Source organism: Ascidia mentula, chromosome 2 (genome assembly GCF_947561715.1).
Source record: "Ascidia mentula chromosome 2, kaAscMent1.1, whole genome shotgun sequence".
NCBI lineage: Eukaryota > Metazoa > Chordata > Ascidiacea > Phlebobranchia > Ascidiidae > Ascidia > Ascidia mentula.
In genome coordinates, this window is record NC_138567.1 from 2540095 (window position 1) to 2562173 (window position 22079).

The 22079-nt window shown below is 38.7% G+C and overlaps 2 protein-coding genes and 1 pseudogene across 4 annotated transcripts; 2 read left to right on the forward strand and 1 right to left on the reverse strand.

The window, feature by feature from the left end:
* Positions 1-855: 855 nt before the first annotated feature.
* Positions 856-5998, forward strand: LOC145889478 (receptor-interacting serine/threonine-protein kinase 1-like). 3 transcript variants are annotated; one of them, XM_082980437.1, is made up of 10 exons: positions 856-1121; positions 1281-1450; positions 1515-2371; positions 2931-3014; positions 3137-3211; positions 3365-3466; positions 4019-4120; positions 4260-4364; positions 5391-5474; positions 5879-5998. In XM_082980437.1, exons 1-6 carry the CDS (start codon positions 1104-1106, stop codon positions 3379-3381), a joined length of 1221 nt encoding a protein of 406 aa, XP_082836563.1. In that variant the 5' UTR covers positions 856-1103; the 3' UTR covers positions 3382-3466; positions 4019-4120; positions 4260-4364; positions 5391-5474; positions 5879-5998. The 3 variants fall into 3 exon arrangements, with proteins under 3 accessions (XP_082836563.1, XP_082836566.1, XP_082836565.1); XM_082980440.1 differs by having other exon boundaries at positions 3140-3211; XM_082980439.1 differs by lacking the exon at positions 4019-4120.
* Positions 3941-10566, forward strand: LOC145889139 (uncharacterized). The gene is made up of 11 exons (XM_082980021.1): positions 3941-3953; positions 4019-4120; positions 4260-4364; positions 5391-5564; positions 5879-5998; positions 6313-6423; positions 7542-7667; positions 7994-8113; positions 8687-8794; positions 8920-9024; positions 9629-10566. The coding sequence occupies exons 1-11, from the start codon at positions 3941-3943 to the stop codon at positions 10390-10392; spliced, it is 1848 nt and encodes a 615-aa protein (XP_082836147.1). The 3' UTR covers positions 10393-10566.
* Positions 10567-19490: 8924 nt separating this feature from the next.
* LOC145889141 (peroxisomal reductase activating PPAR-gamma-like) lies at positions 19491-21983 on the reverse strand (annotated as a pseudogene).
* Positions 21984-22079: the final 96 nt, after the last annotated feature.

A 22079-nucleotide genomic window follows, 5' to 3' on the forward strand; every position in this document is an offset into this window, starting at 1 on the left:
GGCAATGCAAAAAAGCGCAAACTCCCCGTGTTTCAGGTCATTCTGATGGAATACGTGGGATCTCTACCGATTTTTATTACTTTCACGCTATTCTGCACTCTATCCTTGACAGATACTGAGATTTAAATAAAATCCTATGAAGCGGAAAGTGGTTTGGCACTTGATTGAAAGTGACGTCACCGGCAATGCAAGAAAGCGCAAAAAAACATGTTTCAGGTCATTCTGATGGAATACGTGGGATCTCTACCGATTTTTATTACTTTCACGCTATTCTGCACTCTATCCTTGACAGATACTGAGATTTTAAAAAAATCCTATGAAGCGGAAAGTGGTTTGGCACTTGATTGAAAGTGACGTCACCGGGAATGCAAAAAAGCGCAAAAACACCCGTGTTTCAGGTCATTCTGATGGAATACGTGGGATCTCTACCAATTTTTATTACTTTCACGCTATTCTGCACTCTATCCTTGACAGATACTGAGATTTAAAAAAAATCCTATGAAGCGGAAAGTGGTTTGGCACTTGATTGAAAGTGACGTCACCGGCAATGCATTATAGCGTAAAAAGATTCGTATTTCAGGTCATTTTGCATGTAAACTTGGGACTTCTACAGAGGTATTGGTACGAATTGGTTAACAAGTGAAATATTTTGCAAAATAATGCTTACTGGTATGATATATCCCCACAATAAACTCCTTTGTATAAGTTAAACCTTTTTGTGCAATGCTGCTCATTGATGCGGAACGGATTTCGCGAAACAATAATTTTGGATTCTGCCAGGATGACAGTAGTGAACCCGCCTCATGTTTCTTCTGCAAATTTTAGCAAGAACAAACGTAAAGTATAATTCAGCTGAATATCTATGTTATTCGCAATTTTTTTCGCGGATGCGAAGGACATTTGGTTACCCTTTAGCGATGGCGCGGGTGGAATCACCCCCAAGCAACTCTGTTTGTTGATTTTGTTGGGGTTCCTCCTTTTTTCCTTTGTTTGGTTCCTGTTCGAAACCACCAGCGCCATTTTGAAAAGGGGAAACAAAGAGAAACAGTTCTTGTGGAATTCGGTTGCAGGTGTCCTTTCTGTCCTGATTATATAGTGGTAGTATGTCTTCTGTGGAAGAGGTATGTGGAGTTTTACATTCTAATCATACTAGTATTTTCCAAAAAAATTTACTATGCGCCCTTTTCGAAACGTTACCAGGTTAGCCTACCCCACATATCCTCATGTTTTTGATCAGCAATATTGGTAATAGTAACCATCTGTTTATATATGTTTTGTAGTTTCATTTCATCAAAGCCGAGGATATTTTATGTGACCAATGGAATTTTGTTGCTGGAAGTGGTGGATTCAGTGATGTAATAATTGGTTACCATGTTGGTTGGAAGCAATTTGTTGCCGTCAAAGTAATCAAAGCTGGTGGCCGACACAGTGAAGAACTCTTTAAAAAAACGTAAATCCAGCATTCATGATACACTACTGTAACTGTTTTTGTTTAAATAACTTTAATGTTGCAGAATTGGTGAAGAGCTGGAAAACCTGCAAAAACTAGATCATATCAACATAGTGAGTGTTTATGGTTGGACTAAATGGCCCTTTGCCATTGGGATTGTCATGGAGTTCTGTGAAGGGGGAAACCTATTGGAACTGCTGCTGAATACCTCGATCATTTTGGGATTCCCTTTGCGTGTCCGGTTTTTACTGGATGCTGCAGAAGGTCTCAAAGCTTGCCATGGTTTACCTCTGAAGAGAATGGTTCACGGAGATGTCAAGCCAGAAAATTGGTTGCTTACCAAAATTCTGCGCCTCAAATTGTGCGACTTTGGAAATGCAGAACTCGCAACTTTAACTGGATTGACAACAAAGGATCCTTCAGCAAGAAGCAAGAAGGAAAGACCTCAATACACACCGATGTACACAGCACCTGAAAAACTAAAAGATCCCACCATGAAACCCACCAAAGAACTTGATGTTTATGCTTTCGGTGTGATGGTCTTTACTCTCGTGGTGAGGGCATTGCCATATCCGACCGACAACCTGAAAGCTTTACAGGATTCCATCAAGGAAGGAAGAAGACCAGATTGTTCCATAATAAACCAAAAAAAGTCTCTTCTCAGTTACAGTGACAGAGCAATCGTTGAAAACCTGGAGCAACTGATGAAGCTATGTTGGGATCAAGATCCATCTGTTCGACCAAACATGATCGAAATCTGTGAGAGATTGCAGCAACTTCTTGACCAGCAAAGTCAAGAAGTTATCGAGCAACAATTGGAAGATGTTGCTAGGCAGATGAACATGAAAGATCCCTTTCTTGTCAACAATGCGAAGCTGGTTTCCCTTCCATCATTTTGCACAAATGCCCGAAGATTCCAAGGTTTGTTCTCAAATTTATACAAACTAGCAAAAATTTCCGATCATTAACTGTGACTGTAGAAAAATTGACTCAAATTTGCTTGCTTGTCTCTGTTGTGATATACGATCCTTCCGCCAAGTACACAATCCTCCAACCTATAATGATGCCAGAAAAGATCATTCATAGCACCAGCAATTACTAAACCTTTAACAAATTTTTCTTCAATGCACAAAAATGTGTGAATGAGAGTATATTCAACTAATACTTCTTAGAAATGATATGTAGTGTATGATGTTGTTTGTAGCAACCATGTATAAATAGAACTCACTGTAGACATAATAAATATAGCACTGTGGTAAATACAGATGCCATAGCTCAGGGCTCGGCAACCTTTTGAATGCTACGGTCAGTTTACAATTTATGTTTAAACTTTGATGACTTTGTGTGCCAACCTATGGTGCACACCAAAGTATGTTGGCCTTTTTTTAACCATTCTCTGCATAGTAACTGCCTAATCATGTGGGAATATATGAAGCACTTTGCACTTAAAAGAAAACTAAATCCTTTAAACATTATTTAGTTCGTTCTTCTGCACTTGGGGATGTCACCCGAACTCATTCTTCCACTGATTCAACTGAAGACCAAGTGGTTTCTGGACGAGCAGGTAGTGTTGGAAGCTGATGTATGCAGAGATTATGTCTTTATATAATGCAAACATAAAATACTGATCACTTTAGTTAAAAACCCATCTTCACTTTAAAGTGCTGATCCCAAAATTTTTTAAAGCAGGTCAAGGATTATCCAATGTGAGGTCACAACAGTATGACTTGAATGCTGAAGAAATAGTGGAGCAACAGCCAGGTATTTTCAAAGATGTATACCCTTTGTATGTTTTGGGTTGGTTTTCTGAATGAAAGTTTAACACTTAACATCAAATACCTTACATTTTGACTTATGAAAGAATACCATCAAATTAGTTAAGTTTTAAAGTAAAATATTGTTGCCATATTCCAGAAATCATACAAACCTGAAGATCTCCAGAGAAAGTTCTCCAACCTTTGGCAGAAAATATACCAGCACAGCATGATAACAATGAATATATTGAGAAACAACTAGGTACTTAAAAATGCTGTTAAATTTGCTAATACAGGTTCCAAAACAGTGTGTCAAAATGCACTAGTAGCAAACTGTATGACCTCTCAGCTGTTGCAGTGCTGAAAAAACGAGTCATTATATTACCAAGTGAATTAGTAACTAAAAAATATTCATCGCTGTAAATAAAGGTATTACTATTACATTTTGCAACAAATAAAGGTATTCTCTTATGTTGAAGTTGGAAGCCACATTGCCTAATGCAAAATTACTCTTAAATAATTTCCCCCTCACAAACCCTCCTTACACATTCGCTCCGTTTACCATCATGGTAAATTCTTTTTCATTGTCTATGGATGAAAAGTATTTATTTAAAACACCTGGAACATTTGCCTTTTATTGAGACAAACCAGCTCTACAATTTGGCACTACCAAACAATCCATATAAAAATTCTCTCAAAAGCATTTTTATTAATATTTATTTTTTGGCCTTTCAAAATGACAAAATTGAGTTTATCTGTTATATGATGTTTGCAATAAAATAATAGTTGACTTTAGCAATCCATTCTCATTCAGCTTTGAAAAGAAAATCAAGCAATGACATTCCAAGCGCTTCCAGTGACAGCAAGAAAATTAAAAAAAATACTGAAGATGGAACATCACGAAAAGAACAAGCAGGTGAAAAAATAAAACTTACGACCTCCGTCATATATATTTTGATATTGTTAATGGAGGGCACCTGTTATGACATCACAAACTAGTGATTGTGGTAAACATAATAAAAATAAATGTAAATTCATGTTATATAACTTCCAAGACACTGAACAGCATCCAACCACCTCTCATGATGAAACCCATGATCATTTTTCAAGTTATGAACAGATAAATGCAGGAAAAGTTGTGCAGGGACGACAACAAACAGGTAACGCTATGTGTGTAAAAGGTTTTTTACTGAAAACAATTTGAATAAACTGTATCTGCTGTTGGTATGCTACTGATAGTGGTAAACATTGCATTACAGTGAAGCAATTACTTTCCTAAGGTTTTAAGTTAAATTTATGTAAGACAATACATTGGCAATCACTTTTGAAAGAAGCCTTTTTCCTTGCCAAGCCTTAAAAGCTACATAATACACTTTTTGGTACAATGTTATTAACAGCTTCAGTTAGTTTAGTGTTTCCCAACCGGTAGTACCACTAGTGGTACGCAAAAGCATTCCAGGTCGTACGCAAGTGCCTTTCCGTAATTTGCGGATATAGTTCAAATTAAAAAAATTGCAAGTGATCTAAAAATGTTTGTTGCTTCATCCCCTAGGATACTTTGTAAATTTGTTTTACCTCCAAGTGGTATGCAACCACAAAAATGTTGGGAATCACAGGTTTATGGTGCAGAGTAGTGATGTGGAGCTTCGGTTTGCAGAATTTATTTGGCCAAATCTGCGATTTTGATGAAGATTCAGTTTTGGCCGACTTATACGCTCATGAAAACGTTATGAGATACCAACAATAGCATGTGAACTGTATTAATAATTTCCAATACTTTGAAAGATGATATTATTTTGGGCGCACATCTTATCTTTTCTGTGTAATTGTGCATCACACAAATTTACGAACTGGTCTAAAACTAATGCAGAATCAACAACTCCTTTGTATTGTTCAGTGACATGACAATAAAACTGTTACAGCGGCGGATTGCTATTGTGATACAAGTCTTAGCATGTACGCTCGCTAACAACATAACCTTTAAAAAATGGGAGCGATGGTGTTCAATGAAATATTATCGTTGTGCCCATGCCTGGTACAGAATCGTCAATACAACTTGAAAACTACCGCAAAAACTGAATATTTTGTTTCGACCAGAACCGAATTCGGACAATTCCATGCATCACTAGTGTAGAATGTCAAATTTTGTAAATTTTTAAAATTGTGATGTGTTTATTTTATTTAAGGAAACACAACATCCGCTGAGGTTAACACGGATGGTGCAAAAGAAGAACATGCAGCCACCAGACACAATCAGCAACATTATGAAGGTACAAACGACATAAACACATATTTTCGTGACCAGTGTATGATCATACTGATATCAAGTTGCAAAAATATACCGCAGAAGCAACAAACAGGTATTTTGAAAGCTGAAAATACAATTGTGAAGTTGGCACACTGTTAAATCGTGTAAGTCTGTCCATTTAGCTGGAAACTGTGGGTAGTAGTTCAGTGTGGATGAGGCCTGTCGATCAAAAAATGTCACTTTCTGAAACTCAATTATCATGAGTGGTTGCATTACTTTTTTGCATTACAATACGAGTTTCATTAAAATAATGGTTATGCAAGTGTATTTTTTATCATAATCAATATATTAATTATTGTTTAGTTTGCCTCTAAATATTTGTTTGTTGTATACTTTTGCCTCTAAATATTTGCTTCTGAAATGTAGACACTGCTTTGAACACTGGTGAACCTGAAAGTAACCACAATCCTGTCAGCAATACTACAGAAAACTTCATGCCAGCAAATCAATCTTCAGTTAATGCTAATGTTTTACCACCACAAACAGGTATTTCACATTGCTACATTTCCATATGTACAGAAAGGACATTTTGTATCATAAGCCAAATTAGACAATTTTAAAGCTTACAGTTGGTTAACATTGAAAATCATGCCAGCATAAACAAGACATGCAAACCGGTTCATTTCGATCTGTGCTTGTTTTTTTTTTGTTTTTTTTTGTGTTCACACACACAGATAATATTCCAAAAAAGGAAATTAGCTTATAGGTTTGTCTGCAAATACAGCCATGTAATTTTTCTAAAGTGTAAGATCCATCTTGATTTTAAATTTGAATTGTTTTTTATTGAAGTTTTAATGCAGTTTTTACTTCAGTGGGCGGAAATTTAAATCTCTTGACTGGAAACGATGCCTTTACTGCAAACAACTTAACACAGCAACCACAACTTATGCAATTTCTTCCATCAACAACAGGTATTTTAAAAAATCTTGGAAATTTGGCTTGGTGGTAAAAGAAGAAATGAACAATTAAGGCTTAATTTTTGCCTTTTTCGCCTCTCTAAGTTTTCGACATGCAAAGCCACTGTTCGACACGGGCGGCGTGAAACAATGTTGAGATACCGATATTCAGTAACATGAACAGACCAACGTCATTGTCTTTAAAGACCATAAATTGAATTACTTTAATAACTTAATTATCGGTCATGCCAATCTTGCAGCATTCACACCGATCTTACTAGTTTTCTTTTTTCAATGATTGGCATATAGATACTGGTGGCAAAGTGGTTCAAAAAATTGGTGCCAGTAGAAGTCATTTAATTGCAAATAATTATTTGGGGAGAAATTTGTATTTTGTGTCACTATTAAACAACAGCATTTAACTGAATGGTTACGTAGTGTTGAAAACCTAATGCCATCATCGTTTGCTATGCCGGGATCCTCATCCAAATTAATTTTGTCTCTTTAGATGGCTAAATAAATGCAACCGCAGTAAATTTTTAGACAAAATCCATGTAAACACCAGCCAACACTTGCTTTAACGTTCAGCGAATAAGCCTTTTGTTTGTCGCTATTTCAACATGTATTCTAAACTTTAATATGAACAGAATAGTATTGATAATGGTTGTAGAAACAATCGAAACGTTTACATGAAGTTTTCGAGCACTGTATTGGCTATTCTGTTCATATTAAAGATCTACAAAACCGTTAGTTATGTTCCTAAATATTCTAAACTTATGTAAGTACAAGAATCCTATAATGGAAATAAGCCTGGTCGTTCTCATACGTTAGTTACCACATACCACATTTTTACTATTCAAGACGCACAAAAATTTTTCTTGAGATGTTTGACACGCATTAAAAATTACGCCCTGAACAATAAAGAAATTAATCTGCATTATTCAAAGCCTTAACTTTCAAGTTCCTTATCGCCAATTTTAACCACATGCTAGATATGGATATTTTTTGCGAGCCTCATCAGAGCACTTAATCTACAAAGTTAATTTTTGGTAAAGCTTAAATTATAGAAACTACTTCCATCCACATGTCATTGTATACATATTTGAAGAGTTATAAATTTCTTTTTTGTGTAGATTCTACTTTCTGTAATGGTGGAAGTTCCTATAATACTGTCACTAGTGTCCCACCCGGAAATGGTTCTTTGATTACCGCTAACCCAACACAGGAACATCGGAATACTATGCCAACTTTACAAACAGGTATTAACTTGAAATTAATAAGCTTTAAGCAAAAGTCACACAGAAATGCAAGGAAGAGATTTTCTCCAAAATGGTATAAAATCATGCAGTGAATTCATTGCAACTTTGTGACACGAAAAAATCTTTGTGTTAATTCATTTGTGCAACACCTTTTTCTCATGTCTCTTTTTTCGTGTCGTGCAATGAGGCCATCAGTCCATCCTAACAAATTTGTTAATATCAAAAACTACACGAAGAGTATTGACATAGAAAGATGTTTTTAGTCCCTGTTCACCATCTTTTTTTATATTGATATGATGCAACATTTATTATGTTTCCAAAATCAGAATTCAGTGGACACCAGGTTGAAATTGCCAATAACCCAACAAGCTTTGGTGAATACAAAACAAGCAGTGATATTTATACAAGGCAGTCGGATGCTGCGATGGTATTGATGCAACTTTCCGGTAAGTTTTCTTGTAAACAAACACTGATTAGTAAATGTGACAAAATTTGACGTTCTTTTGTTTCTTTGGGTTTTTTTGCACACGAACCTTTATGTGACCCTACCTAGGCCTAAATCTTTCCACTTTTTTTTTGAAAATCTGTAAAGTCTTGTACCGTATTCACTTGATTGTAAGCCACAGCTTGTAAAGTTTTTTAACCTATTGTTTCCGCGGTGTTCAATCGAGGGCAGCTTGTGGCTGTGGCTGTGTTTCTCAGTTTCAATGAAATTTACCTTTAACTTGCTCTGCCTTACCAATACGTTTTATCAAACGCAGTTATCAGCGTACCTGACAATTTCAATGGACAGATTTGTTGACAATTATTGTTATAGGGCACCTAAGGTTGCCTATGACATTTACATGTGGCTTAAATTCGAAGGCGGCTTATATTAACTTTTGATCACCGTCACAATCGAATAAATAAGGTTGTACATTCTCAACTCTATTTGGACTAGTTTTTTCACAAAATCACCAACTTGCTTAACACTAACATGACAAAAGTATGAAAATATATTTTTGTAAAACCTATTCAAGGTATTGAAGAGCCTGCAACTACTCCCTATAGCCCAAGGTTCACTGAACTATTCAATAGTCAACAAGACAACACTGAGAATATTATCCAGGGAGCAATGCAACAAACAGGTAATTTCATTGTTTATTACAAGCCCATTGATTTACGTAACACAAATGCAAAGTTATATTTTTTCAAATTACAAAACATCACCTAGGGTGTAGCTTAGATTTACTTTTGTTTAATCACTTTCAAGGCACTGAACAGCATCAAACCTCTTATGATGTAACCCATAATCAGTTTTCAAGTGATGAACAGATAAATGCAGGAAAAGTTGTGCAGGGACGACAACAGCAAACAGGTAATAAAAACAATTTGAAGAAAACTGTATCTGTTGTTGGTAACCCCTAGGAACAGACTGCTAGCACCCCCTTTTTGACAACTACTAGTATTGAAACATGAATAAGTTGTTATGCAAGAGGAATGTAGTAATACCATTTAACAGAAATGCAAGCAATGTAAAATGCTTCAAAGAAAGCTGTTGATTATACAGTGGATACAACATTTTATAATTAAATACCACTGTATCGGGAAAGTTCGGGAAAAATGAACATTTAGGACTTTCAAATATCACATATTTCGTGACAAAACATACATAGGTTTTTGCAGCACATTTGTTGTTTTATGACATCACAAATAACGGCATTGACGTGTATATTCTGTGATTTTTCACTAAACCTAATCAAAATCCCTTTTCTGATAAATTGTGAAACATTAAAAGTACGAAATCTTAAATTTCTTTTTCCAAAAGGTCCCCTTTTTAAAAAAAATACACGTTTACCACTCTTTAGCGCCACCAAAAAAATCCCCCGAAACACTGACACTTTGAATAGACCGCCAGGGTATTTAATGGCGGGAGGTTGGATTTATTTATGTTTAAATTAAATAAATTGTTCTTATTTCAGATGAAAACATCGGTCCAACTTATTTGATCCAAACTTACCTGAATTTGTTGAAAAAACATAAATATTTTGAAGCAAATGAAACAAGAAACCAACTTTCAAGGTCGCTTGAAGGTCGTGGGGAAACTGCGGAAGATTTGAGAACAACTGGAGATAAAAAGAGATGGGTGGGAAAATATTTGGAATCGATTTTATTTTACGATGTTGCGTCTAAACTTTATGTCAAACGTGATGGAGATGAAGCGGTGGAAGGGGTGAAGGATTGTGTTGGGGGTTTGTATCTGACATGCAGAGATTTGATGAAAACATCAGATTCGAATCAAAAACTTGAAAACAAACGAATAATTCGTGGTCATGTGATCCCACTGATGGAAACGATGAGACTCAAAATACAAAATATTAAAAACGTGGAAGAAGGATTTAAATGTGAGCAGCAAGTGTGGTGTTTGCTCCACATTGTATGGAGTCGAGGTTTAATCGGAGATTATTCGTCCGAGGAATCAACAATTAAACTTGGACTTGAAATGATGAGGAAACAGTTTGGTGAAAACTCAGCAAAGCATCAAGTGTTCGGTCATTTGTTAAACGACCTTGGTTTTGTTTGCGCGAAAACAAATCGACTGAATGCAAGTGTGGATTTTTATAAAGAAGCAATCCAAGCTTACAGAACCGCAACAGACATGAGTGAAGAGGAAAGGAAGGAGTGGATTGAAAGTTGTAAAAACAATTTAAGTGTTATTGAATCAAAACTTGCACAAAGGAAATAATTATGACATCACAAACACAAAATGTGTTTTGTTAAATATGTTTGAATTATGCATTGTTTACGTAATTTGTATGAAAATGGAAGTTAGCTACCATGCACGTAATGAATTTTGTGATTATTATTTTCATGTCGTTAGTGATTTGTAGCCGATAATAAAGTAAATAAGTGATGTTGACTTTAAGACTAAGCTTTGGTAAAGTCAATGCAAGGGATTGGTTAAAAATGCAAAATATTATATTTCAGCTTAAAAGAGAAACCAACTTTAGCCAAAGAAAATTAGTGTCCTGATAAGAGTTTGCTTTTATCTTTAATGAAAGTGCGTAACACCATAAAAAAAAACTATTTTAGTATGAAAAACTTACCAATATATTGGGTAATTCTGTTCGATAAATATGTGATTCGAATGTGCCATAGTTTTAACTAGCTTATTTCACATTACTAGCTTTTAGCACATGTATTTGGTGCTCCCAACAATAGGTATTATAAAAAACTTTAAACAGTGCTAAAAACTTTGCAAAGTAATAAAATGGCCAACATCATGCTAAAGGCTGCAGACTGTATTACCGATTTAGCATACAGTGGATTCAATGAGTAGTACAAACAGAAACCACACAAAGGTGCCATGCTGGTGCCATGTTGGTGCTATGTGGCCTGTGCCACTTTTTGGTTACAACCCCTGTTGCCAAAAGGGCCAAATGAAGCAGCAGTTCGTACTGCAGTTTGATGTTTATACACATCACTTATCTGGGCCACATTTTAAAGCATAATTATTGTTAATAGGTTATGGTGTAACTCTAATTGTCTGCTTTATAATGGTTAAAATATGTCAAATATTTGATGATTTTTGGACTGTCAATAGAAAAGTTTGCCCAACCCTACCAGGGCAGAATAACCTTACCCACCATTCCACATGTGCAAGGTAAAAAACTTTTCTGTATGCTATAAAACCAAATTACAACTGCTTACTATAGTCGATTCCGCTACGAATGCATGTTGATTAAAAGACTGCATTTCAATCATGGGTATTGCATATATCAACCCAACTTTTTGGAATGGGAAACTGTTGAAGATTTTGGTAATAGATCTACTGATATCAATCAGAGGCCTGTTGCTTCTGACTAATTAATACAAATCTTGGTTGTGTTGGTTAAACAAATACCTGACAACGGTTTGAGGACATGGTCATCTATATTCTAGTAAGTTCCAGTGTTTACGTTCTAACAAGCCAATTTTCTCATTTTGGGATTTTGACATCCAGCACCGTATTGGCAGTTTGCAGTGCAAACTTTGCACCAGATGAAGTCCTGAAACCTTTCAAAAAACTTAATACACATCTTGAGACTTTTTTGGTGAATATATTGTGCATTGAATCAGTACGATAAATCGAGCATACATTTGAGATGACAGCAGTGCAGAGTTAGTGAGATTCGCTGGGGTGAGAGTAAGGAGAAATTTTCATGTTTCTATTTCTACTGCTGGTCCTTGCTACAATTCCTTAATTGAAGTCAATTAATTTCACAAAGGTATAATTTGCATAAACACACAACAATAAATGCCCGCAGCACAGTAAAACTTGATTTGCAGTGACAATTCTGGTGTGACAAGTTTTTTCCTTTTTGAAAAACAGTTGCACGTTCTTGTTTTACAACTGCAAACGTCACTAAACCACAATGGCCCATGACGTCACTGTTCACATGTTACGGATGAGTAATTTTCTGCACTTGACTAAGTTTTGCATTCAAGTATTTTTTTGTATGTTCCGCGTCTCAGTGGTTGAAGATTTTTGGAAAACACGACTTTCGCCCTGTTCAAATTCTTCTGTAACATTGCCAACAACGACAAAATATTCTCTGAATTGTCAATGTTTAATGCTCGCTGTTCGTAGTTTTCTATTTACCATTTGTATTTTAAAGGTAAACGAAAGCGCAAATCCTACGTCGTACCAGGGTAACCAACTATTGAAACGTCACGAAGTTAACTCCTGGCGTATACAAGTGTGTAGAATTATCGACTCGCGGCCAAAAATAATCGAAAAATCGACAGGTAGGCCAACAGACCGCATAAGAGAAACAAAAGAATGCAGTTTAATGAATAAACCTAACTACATTATTTAATGAAAATTTAAACACTGTAACCGAAAAACAATACAAAACCATTCAACTACAACATGGAGAATTTTCCCAACGACAATAATTTATACCAAGCCCTGGCGCGACAAATTAAAAAAACCAACCAGGCATACTTCGCTGTGGGTCACAAGTTTGCCAATATCTGAGATATACATTACGATTGCAACCGTCTTATTTCAGTGTTATGTCCTCAGCGTTGAAACGTCATCATGGGTTAAAAAAGTTAGGCAACGCGCGAAACCCATTGTGTCATTTTTGTTCATTCTGCCACGGGATTTTGGCCAAAAACATTACGGAAAAGGCTTTTGTTTATTATCTATGACACCCAGTCTTAGTGTTACGGACAATACTCTCCCCAGCACGAAATAATTCCTTCCCGCCACCAAAGTGATTTTTGTTGTCGACGTCTTGTGACGTCATAAGCATGTACTATCTTTCATTCTTCACTTTTCGGCCAGTGTAATGTTGAGGCTGGTGTAATGAGTCTGTATGTGCTTATAATATTCTATTTGAATAAGGTGTGGTCGGAAAATCGTTTAAAATCACAATTTAGGAATCGATTTTGAAACTGTCGGAATAAACGTGCATATTAAACTGGACCGACCTTATAGGCTACTACCAGTTGGAGGACTGGAAGGTGGAATTGAGAAAGTGCTCGAATTCTACATTATTTTAAACGATTTTATTTGCCTCGGTGATATCTCAGTCACCATCACAAATTTGAAGATCTATGTCTAAAGACACAGGAGAAGTCCCGCCTACATCACAAGAGCTGTTTGATGTAATTGATGCTGTGAAACCTGTACAGCCCAGTGCACCGTCTTCTAATGGCTCGGTACGGACTTTCAAAAGCACAGCGATTGCACGTGCTCGCCGAAATGCTGAGGCCGCAGCTTTAAGATTTCAACAACTTAAGCGACGATGTGCTTTAAAATCAAGAAGGTTGGATCTTGAGCTCGAGCTCGAGCTCTCTAAAGCTGAATTCGCTGCGGACACAGTAAGTGAATTTGACTCATGCGAATCTACGCAAGGATGGGACCTCACCCCAGTTACAAAGCCGAAGCCCATACCTCTGTTGGAACACGCCAAAACTACTGAACTACACAAACTGGGCGAAACATCCACGAAGGAAAGCGACCTTTTGGGTCAACCAAACTCCAAAGTACATGAACATGATTTGACACCATCTGATAGGCCGTCATTTGTGGACAGCAATAAAATGATGAACGTGAACTCGACAGACAAGCCACTTGCGGCAGGCAAGTTGCAGGCTCCAGTCGAGCCTTCCAGTGTCCTCCCAGCGAAGACAGAAGGATTTGGTCCAGCGGTTGTCACCAGCGCAGATGCCACTGGGGCCGGCACATTTGAGACGAGTCCTCTCAACCGGGCGTTGGGACCTCATAAAATACGTCCACAGGCGACTACCTCAGATTTGTACGTATTTGCTGAAACCGTGAAGCAAGGTTTTAACTTACCCAAACTGACGTCAGAGAAATATGACGGGGATCCTCTTAATTATCACAAGTTCATGAACGATTTTGATCGACAGATAAACAAGGCTTATCTATCTGACGCCGAGAAGTTGGGATACCTCTGTGAATTTTGCGTTGAAGACGCCCTGACTAACATTTTGGAATGCAAAAGCATGCCTCCCGAATTAGGATACAGGGAGGCATTGGATATACTCCACAGGAGACATGGGAGATTAGACCTTGTTGTTAGAGCACACATGGACAGACTGACCTGTCGGCCGCCACTTAAAGACAACGACTTCAGAGGTTTGCGTTCTTTTCGAGCACAGGCTTCTGAGAGTTATAAACTGTTTAGTCAGTGGAACTGCCAGTACACACTTGATTTGCCACAAAACATTGAGGCCGTTGTACAACGTTTGCCACAAAACGCGATCAGACGATTTATCACAAAGTCATCCGAACTCCGTTTGCGAAATCGGCCAGTGACTTTTCAAACCTTGTTGGATCTTCTTGAACTGTTGGCAGAGGATAGTCTTTCACCTATGATGAGGTTTGTTTTCGTCGATGAACGTAAGTCAAAAGGTCAAGCGAGCATGAAAGGAAAGCCGCCCGAGCGAGTTACAGCTACCTACTCAACGGTAACCAACGGTGTCTCAGCGGAGACTTTTGTGAATCACGACTCCCTCCGACCCACTCAAACCTGCCCCGATTGCGAAGCCTTTCATTTTTTGTGGAAATGCGAGGTCTTCAAGAAGCAGTCGCTCAAAGAACGCCACGCATTGGTACGTCGTAACAAGCTGTGTTACAATTGCTTTCGTCCCGACCATTTCGCGTCCGAGTGCACATTGAATCAGGTGTGTCGGGTAGAGGATTGTGGTAAAAGACACCATACACTACTACATTGGACATATTCTACTGGTCCATCGGGTCAACGCACAAGTTTACCGGTGGAAGGTCACGGGGCCGGCGTGTCAGGAACGTCTGCTGCCACGCTTCGAGCTAGCTCTGTGCGTCTGAAAGTGACTGTCTTTGGTACGAATTCGGAGCCTTGCTTTACCCATGCATTTTTAGATGACGGATCGGATACTTCACTTTGTTCTGAGGTCTTGGCAAAAAGGCTTGGATTGCGTGGTGTGGAGGACAACTTAACGATAACCACCGTAAATGGAACGCAGACATTGCGCAGTAGTAAAGTTTCGTTATCAGTACAGGGTTTAAAGGAGAACGAACGATTTTTTATGGAAAACGTCATTGTCGTGCCCAAGTTGCCGAACTTACATGGTAGTATTCCTACAGTAAATGATGTTAAGCGGTATCAGCACATCCGCGACCTTGAATTTCCTGTGATTGATTGTCCAGACATTGGCTTGCTTGTTGCAGCCGATGTGTACGAGGCGCACGAACAACGCGATGTTGTGCGTGGCACACGAGGCGACCCCGTTGCTATACGCACTGGGTTGGGTTGGTGTTTGTTTGGCCCAGGACGAGAACATCGTAGCCAGAAAGCCTGTGTCAACTTCATGCATTCAGACACGAAACTACATCGCCAGTTGGATCAACTATACAGTAATGAATTTCAGGAGCAAGGCCATCAGGGCCTGGGACTGTCACTTGACAACAAACGCGCTATTTCCATTGTGGAAGATAGTGTCCTCAAAGTGGATGGACATTACCAGATTGGGTTACCTTGGAAGTCGCCCGAACCCAAGCTGCCATACAATAGAATTTTGGCAGAGCGACGCTTGCTACATTAAAAGCGCCGTTTTGAGAAAGATACCAAGCTTTTTGAGAGGTACAAAGAAAAAATAGAGGATTACTTAAAACAAGGGTTTGCGGGGAGAATACCCTCGGACTGTTTGCCATGTACAGAGCAAACATGCTACATACCACACCATGCTACGGGTAGCAAATTTCAAATTGTCTTCGACTGTGCTGCTTCCCACAAGGGATCCTCTTTTAACGACAAGCTGTTGCAAGGGCCGGACCTTACCAATAGTCTTGTGGGGGTGCTGCTACGTTTTCGCCAGGAGGTTGTTGCCTTTGCGGCCGACATCAAGGACATGTTTCATCAGGTGAAGGTTGTTCCAAAGGACTGTGATTCGCTACGATTTCTATGGTGGCCTGATAGCGATTTAAAACGTCCCCCTGTGGACTACCAAATGCTTGTGCATTTGTTTGGTGCCACGTCTTCGCCGAGTTGTGCAAGCTTTGCGCTGAGGAAAGCAGCGTTGGATAAGAAGGACTTATTTTCGACAACTGTTGTTGAGACTGTTTTAAAGAATTTTTATGTAGACGACTGTCTTAAGTCAGTGCCAACAGTTGACCTGGCCACTGAGCTTATCAAGGAAGTGCCATTTTTGACAACGACTGTTTTGGAATTCGTGTGAATATAAAGGAAAAACCACATACTCGCCGCGGTATGTTGTCAATGATCAGTCAGGTCTACGACCCGCTGGGGTTTATTCAACCATTTGTCCTTCCCATGCAAAGACTGATGCAGAATCTGTGCAACCAACAATTTGGTTGGGACGACCCACTTCCCCAAGTTGTGGTCGAGCATTGGAATGTCTGGTTGGACCATGTGCCTCTGTTAAAAAACGCGACAATTCCGCGTTGCTTCAAACCGCCTGACACTGTTATCGTATTGACTGAACTTCACTGCTTTGGTGACGCCTGCGAGGCCAGGTATGGCGCCGTTTGTTATCTACGTTTTGAGGACTCAAGCGGGAATATGCACTGCTCATTGGTGGTAGGAAAATCACGAGTGACCCCTCTGAAGCCGGTCACGATACCTCGGCTGGAATTAGTGGCCGCAGTAACTGCTGTCAAATTGGGGACAATGATTATTCAGGAATTGGACTATGACGTAGACAATGTGTGGTTTTGGTCTGATTCCACCACGGTGTTGCACTACATTCACAATTCTTCACGCTGCTTTCAGACCTTTGTTGCGAATCGACTCGCTGTAATTCACGAGCACTCGATACCATCGCAGTGGCGACATGTGGGGAGCAAGGATAATCCCACCGACATTGCTTCGCGTGGGTTGATGCCCAGCGAATTTGAAAAGGCCAGAACGTGGTTTAGGGGCCCAGAATTCCTGTGGAAAGGTCGGAAATTTTGGCAAGATCAACCGCATGTCCTTCCCGTGCTGGATGCAGATCTCGAATTAAAAGCACACACTGTTTGTACTGTGAATGTGACCGTTAACCAAATGCCTTTGCAGAAGGGACTGTTGCAACATTTCTCCTCGTGGGTTACCTTACAAAAATCCGTTGCCTGGTTAACCCGCTTCAGAAATTGTCTGCTGTGGAAATACGGACGAAGAGGAGCTGCAGCTTTCACTGAAACCCCGAAATTTTGTTCGGTTGGTCTAACAGTTCAAAAGTTGGATCTGGCCACGAGAAATATCCTGCAATTGGTGCAACGAGAAGCTTTTCCTGCTGATCTAGCGAATCTGGTAAACTGTACAAGTTTTGAAGAAGAATCAAACACCATCGTGCAACGAGCTATGCGTCGTCGCTGTGCAAGCTCTACCCTTGTGTCGTCAACGGAATAATTCATGTTGGAGGAAGGTTACGAAGAAGGGGCTGTTAGACGTGTTCGCGTACGCACTGCAAGAGCTGTTTACACGCGTGATGTGCGCAAGCTGTGCCTACTCGAGGCCGCTTGATAATTGTGTATATACCTGTGTTTCGTTATTGTCCATTGTTGTGTGAAATAACTTCGTTCCCACGTTCGTTATTTAGGGCCGGTATGTTACGGACAATACTCTCCCCAGCACGAAATAATTCCTTCCCGCCACCAAAGTGATTTTTGTTGTCGACGTCTTGTGACGTCATAAGCATGTACTATCTTACATTCTTCACTTTTCGGCCAGTGTAATGTTGAGGCTGGTGTAATGAGTCTGTATGTGCTTATAATATTCATTTTGAATAAGGTGTGGTCGGAAAATCGTTTAAAATCACAATTTAGGAATCGATTTTGAAACTGTCGGAATAAACGTGCATATTAAACTGGACCGACCTTATAGGCTACTACCAGTTGGAGGACTGTAAGGTGGAATTGAGAAAGTGCTCGAATTCTACACTTAGTGTTGATCGAAAGCATCCTGTCGCAATCACCTCGTAGACGAAGTTATGCCTCTTTGTAACGTAAATTCAAACTAAATCTGCAAGAAGTTGTGTTAGCTTTTCAGAAACATGCCAGGCACAGAATTATTGCAGTTTTTCGCTGCTACGTTTTTTTAACTCGAGAAAAATCAGCGAAGAACCGCGGTCTATAGCCTACTGAGCTATCAAACATACATTGCGTTTTGTTCTCCAGGAAAAATTTTGTGTCCATTTCGTACAATACCATTTTTCATCTTCTCCTCCACCCTCGAAAAAAGCAACTTTAAACTATCCTTTGCAAGGATATGCATTGGAACCGCAGTTTCTATGAACGTAAAGTCCATCTTCGTGGCGCAATTTGTTGCAGTGTCCTGTTCAAAAAACCCTCGTCTTCCAGCAAGAGGCATCAGTATATACCGCTGTGTGTAAACCGGCAAAATGCTCATAAATAACTAAAACCCCAACCAATCCTGTCAATGCGTGATAAATGAAGCTCTCGGTGAGGTTTAAACTCACGACCCTGGGCTAACCAGGCCCAACGTTCTACCAACTGAGCTCTCAGTGGTTTCACGGGGTATATTGTGGCCAAAGTACACTGATGTGCAAGCGCACAACTTGTCAGGTAACCTTCACATATACGTAGGGAAACCTGTGCAGTGGGGCAATCACGCCATTCAAATCTCACTCCGACTTTCCAGGAAAAGTTGCTGGAACATTAGCCTACTGTATTATGTTATGCACTGATGGTTGAATATTAACATTAATTTGTTTGATTCTTATAACCCGGGCATCTATTTTTGCCTTTTTCGATGAGGGAAATCCCCCTTTTTCTGATAATTCGCGCTAAACTTGCAAACTAAAAATACAAAGTAAGCTCCTTCTAATAAAGGACAAACTTACAAAATTTATTGACACAAGACATTTTAAATAAATTACTGATGAGGCAACAATCACAACACAAGAATAATCCCTGAGAAATGTGCAAATTAATGCAGTATGCAAAATCTGTACACAATATGTACTCCAGATTGGAAAAAATGTCATGCGCGGAGGACATATCCTTTTACGGATAATCAGCGCAATTTTAATTAGCTAATGCATTAACATACGAAAAAACGTTGCGATCGTCCGCTCAATTAATGATCACCAAAAAAAATCCTCTGCGCAAATAACCAACTTTCCAAACTTACACAGCATCAAAGTATTGCGAATTAATAGAATCACAATATCTTAAATTTTATGATCGCAAATAAAGCAAACACGAAGCAAAGCACAAAAAAGTTTAATCAAAAATATACACAGGTTTTTAGCTACAGACATTGACAGCATAATGTGAACAATTACAAATATATAAATGCTGCTGTTATAAATTCTGACTGGCAATTGCTACAAATTAAATTTTCTCCTAAACATCGCAAGTTCCGGAAATAAAAATTGTATCCAGGGAACCAACTTGTAAAAAAGGGGTGCCACAACTAATTCCGGGCATCCCTTGACCACTGCATTGACGACCCATTCTGCCACAAATTCAGGCTTCATTCCTGTGAGATATTCATTTGCAGGTTGGCCATAAACAGACCCATCACCTGTTGATAAAACACTGTAATTTAGCTTCACATATGCAAGCAGTTACATTTAATCTGTGACTCTTTTTTAACAGTGCATACACAAAGTCCTTGTTTTATCCCAACAAGTCATGTTTAAAGGCACAAATTTAAAAAAACACTTTTAGTATTTGTTAATCAGCTATATACCTTTCAGGGCATTTTGGGAGATATTAGTGTTGATATATCCAGGATTTACACATGTTACTTTGATGTTATACTGGTGCACTTCAGGACGAAGAGAATCATAAAATCCTTGAACAGCATGTTTTGATGCAGAATATGCTGATCGAAATGGTATAGCAACAGTATTCTACAATAATGCAAATGTGTTAAATTAATGAGTAAAAAATATCAGGGAAACAATAAAATCAACATTATGATCACAACTCATGTCACTGAACCTTAGATTATCTGTGGAAAGATATTCTTAGCATGTTTACAAAAGTTGTATGTGTACTTTTTCCTAGTGCAAATCATAATGACCCACAACCAAACTGCAGGACTTTGTGGTGTTGCAATTACATTTTTTTGACTCATAAATTGTTTAGTAGTTATTTTAGAAAAAGTGTATGTCACTATATCAACCAATATTTTACACTTATAGTTTATAAATTTGAAATTTATCATACACACCTGAATGCTACCAATGCCAACAACATGACCAGAGCCTTGTGCTACCATAAAAGGTAGTACAGCTTTTGTGACAGATACTGGCCCAAAGATGTTTACATCAAAAACATGCTGATAGACATCAATATTTGTTGCTAGAGCCAATTCTTTGTTTCCAATTCAAGCATTGTTTACGAGAATGTCAATTCTGTTGCCACAAAGTGCTGCAACCTCTCGAATGATGTCTGGAACATTTTCCACATCTGAAACATCCAAAGCATGCACAATAGACGACAAATGTTCGTCTTTTCCAGAAACTGGATAAACTTCTTCAAGTTGAGCCTGCACTTGCTTTAATCCCTCCAGGTTGCGAGAGCACAAAATAACTTACTTTCGGAAACCCATACTTTCGGAAAGCAAAGCAACAAGCTTTACCCAATCCAGAACTGGCACCAGTTATTAAAACAACTTTTCCATTTAGCTTCTTTAGCTTTTGTCTTTCACTTGGTGCACGAATGTGTAAATGAATAGCACCAACAAAAACCAAGATCAACAAAATAAGGCAAAACACACTAATTATCATATTAAAACCTTTATGCATAAAAACTACATGCGTTATGATAACTTTCGGGCTATCACTGTGAAATAGGTATTTTTAGTGTAGCATGCCATGGCAACATCATGTGATAATCCAGTGGTTTGGAGTTTGCCAACATGACTGACATAATTCTTTCCCCATAATAAATATGGTGACCCCAAAATACGTATACCAGTATTGCGCTTGCAGGAGTTATTAATCACCAACACAAATTACTGTGAACAATAGCTAATATTCTTTTTACTTTTAACAGGCCCCACTTGCTTTCTCCTAAGAATTGAATAAAATAGGATTGAACGGACTGAATAAGTCTGGCCTTACCATCAATATCAAGATCATGAAAATGTTTAAATTAACAGTCGGTTGTGATTGTGAATATGATACGCATGTATTGTCGTAATCGGTACAAGCACCACCGGCAAAGCCTCACATGCGAGTTTATGTGACGTGTTCACTGAAACGTTACAGCCAATGAAGCATTACGCTACAATCTCCCACAACGAATCACTACACACAATGAAAATCTAAAGATTGTTATGGCAAGACGAGTAGGAGGCACAACACGCCGTCCAAACTGTGTATGATACGGCTGAACATCAGGAAAAGTAACAATATGTGCACGATTCCTTCGTACATTTCGACCATTGTGGCGCACAATATATGACAGCGGATTGCTATGTGGCGACGAACCAAAGGTTTGTGATCCGTTTCGATTATAAAGTCCATACCTATCAAGTAATCCCGAAAACGCTCACAGGCCCACGTCGCTGCCAATGCTTCCTTTTCTAATTGTGCATACCTTTTCTTGGTTTCGTTCAATGACCTTGAAGCGTACATGAAAGGGGACAGCAATCCACCCATCTCCTGTCTGATCACCGCTCCCAATCCGTGGGAACATGCATCGGCTGAAACAACTATTTTCAAGTTTGGATTATAATGCCCTAAAGTTGGAGGTGTCGTCAGTTTTGACTTGACGAGACAAAACGCTTTATCTTCTTCGCTGCCCCAGTTCCACAATTTGCCTTTCCGGAGAAAATCTCTCAAAGGCGATGTTATTCCGGACATGTCGGGTATTAAAAATAAGTTGTCAAGATCAGCGATAAGGTTTTTGGGCAGATTATTAAACGCGCATTACCCCGTGATTTGAAACGGCCACAGCTT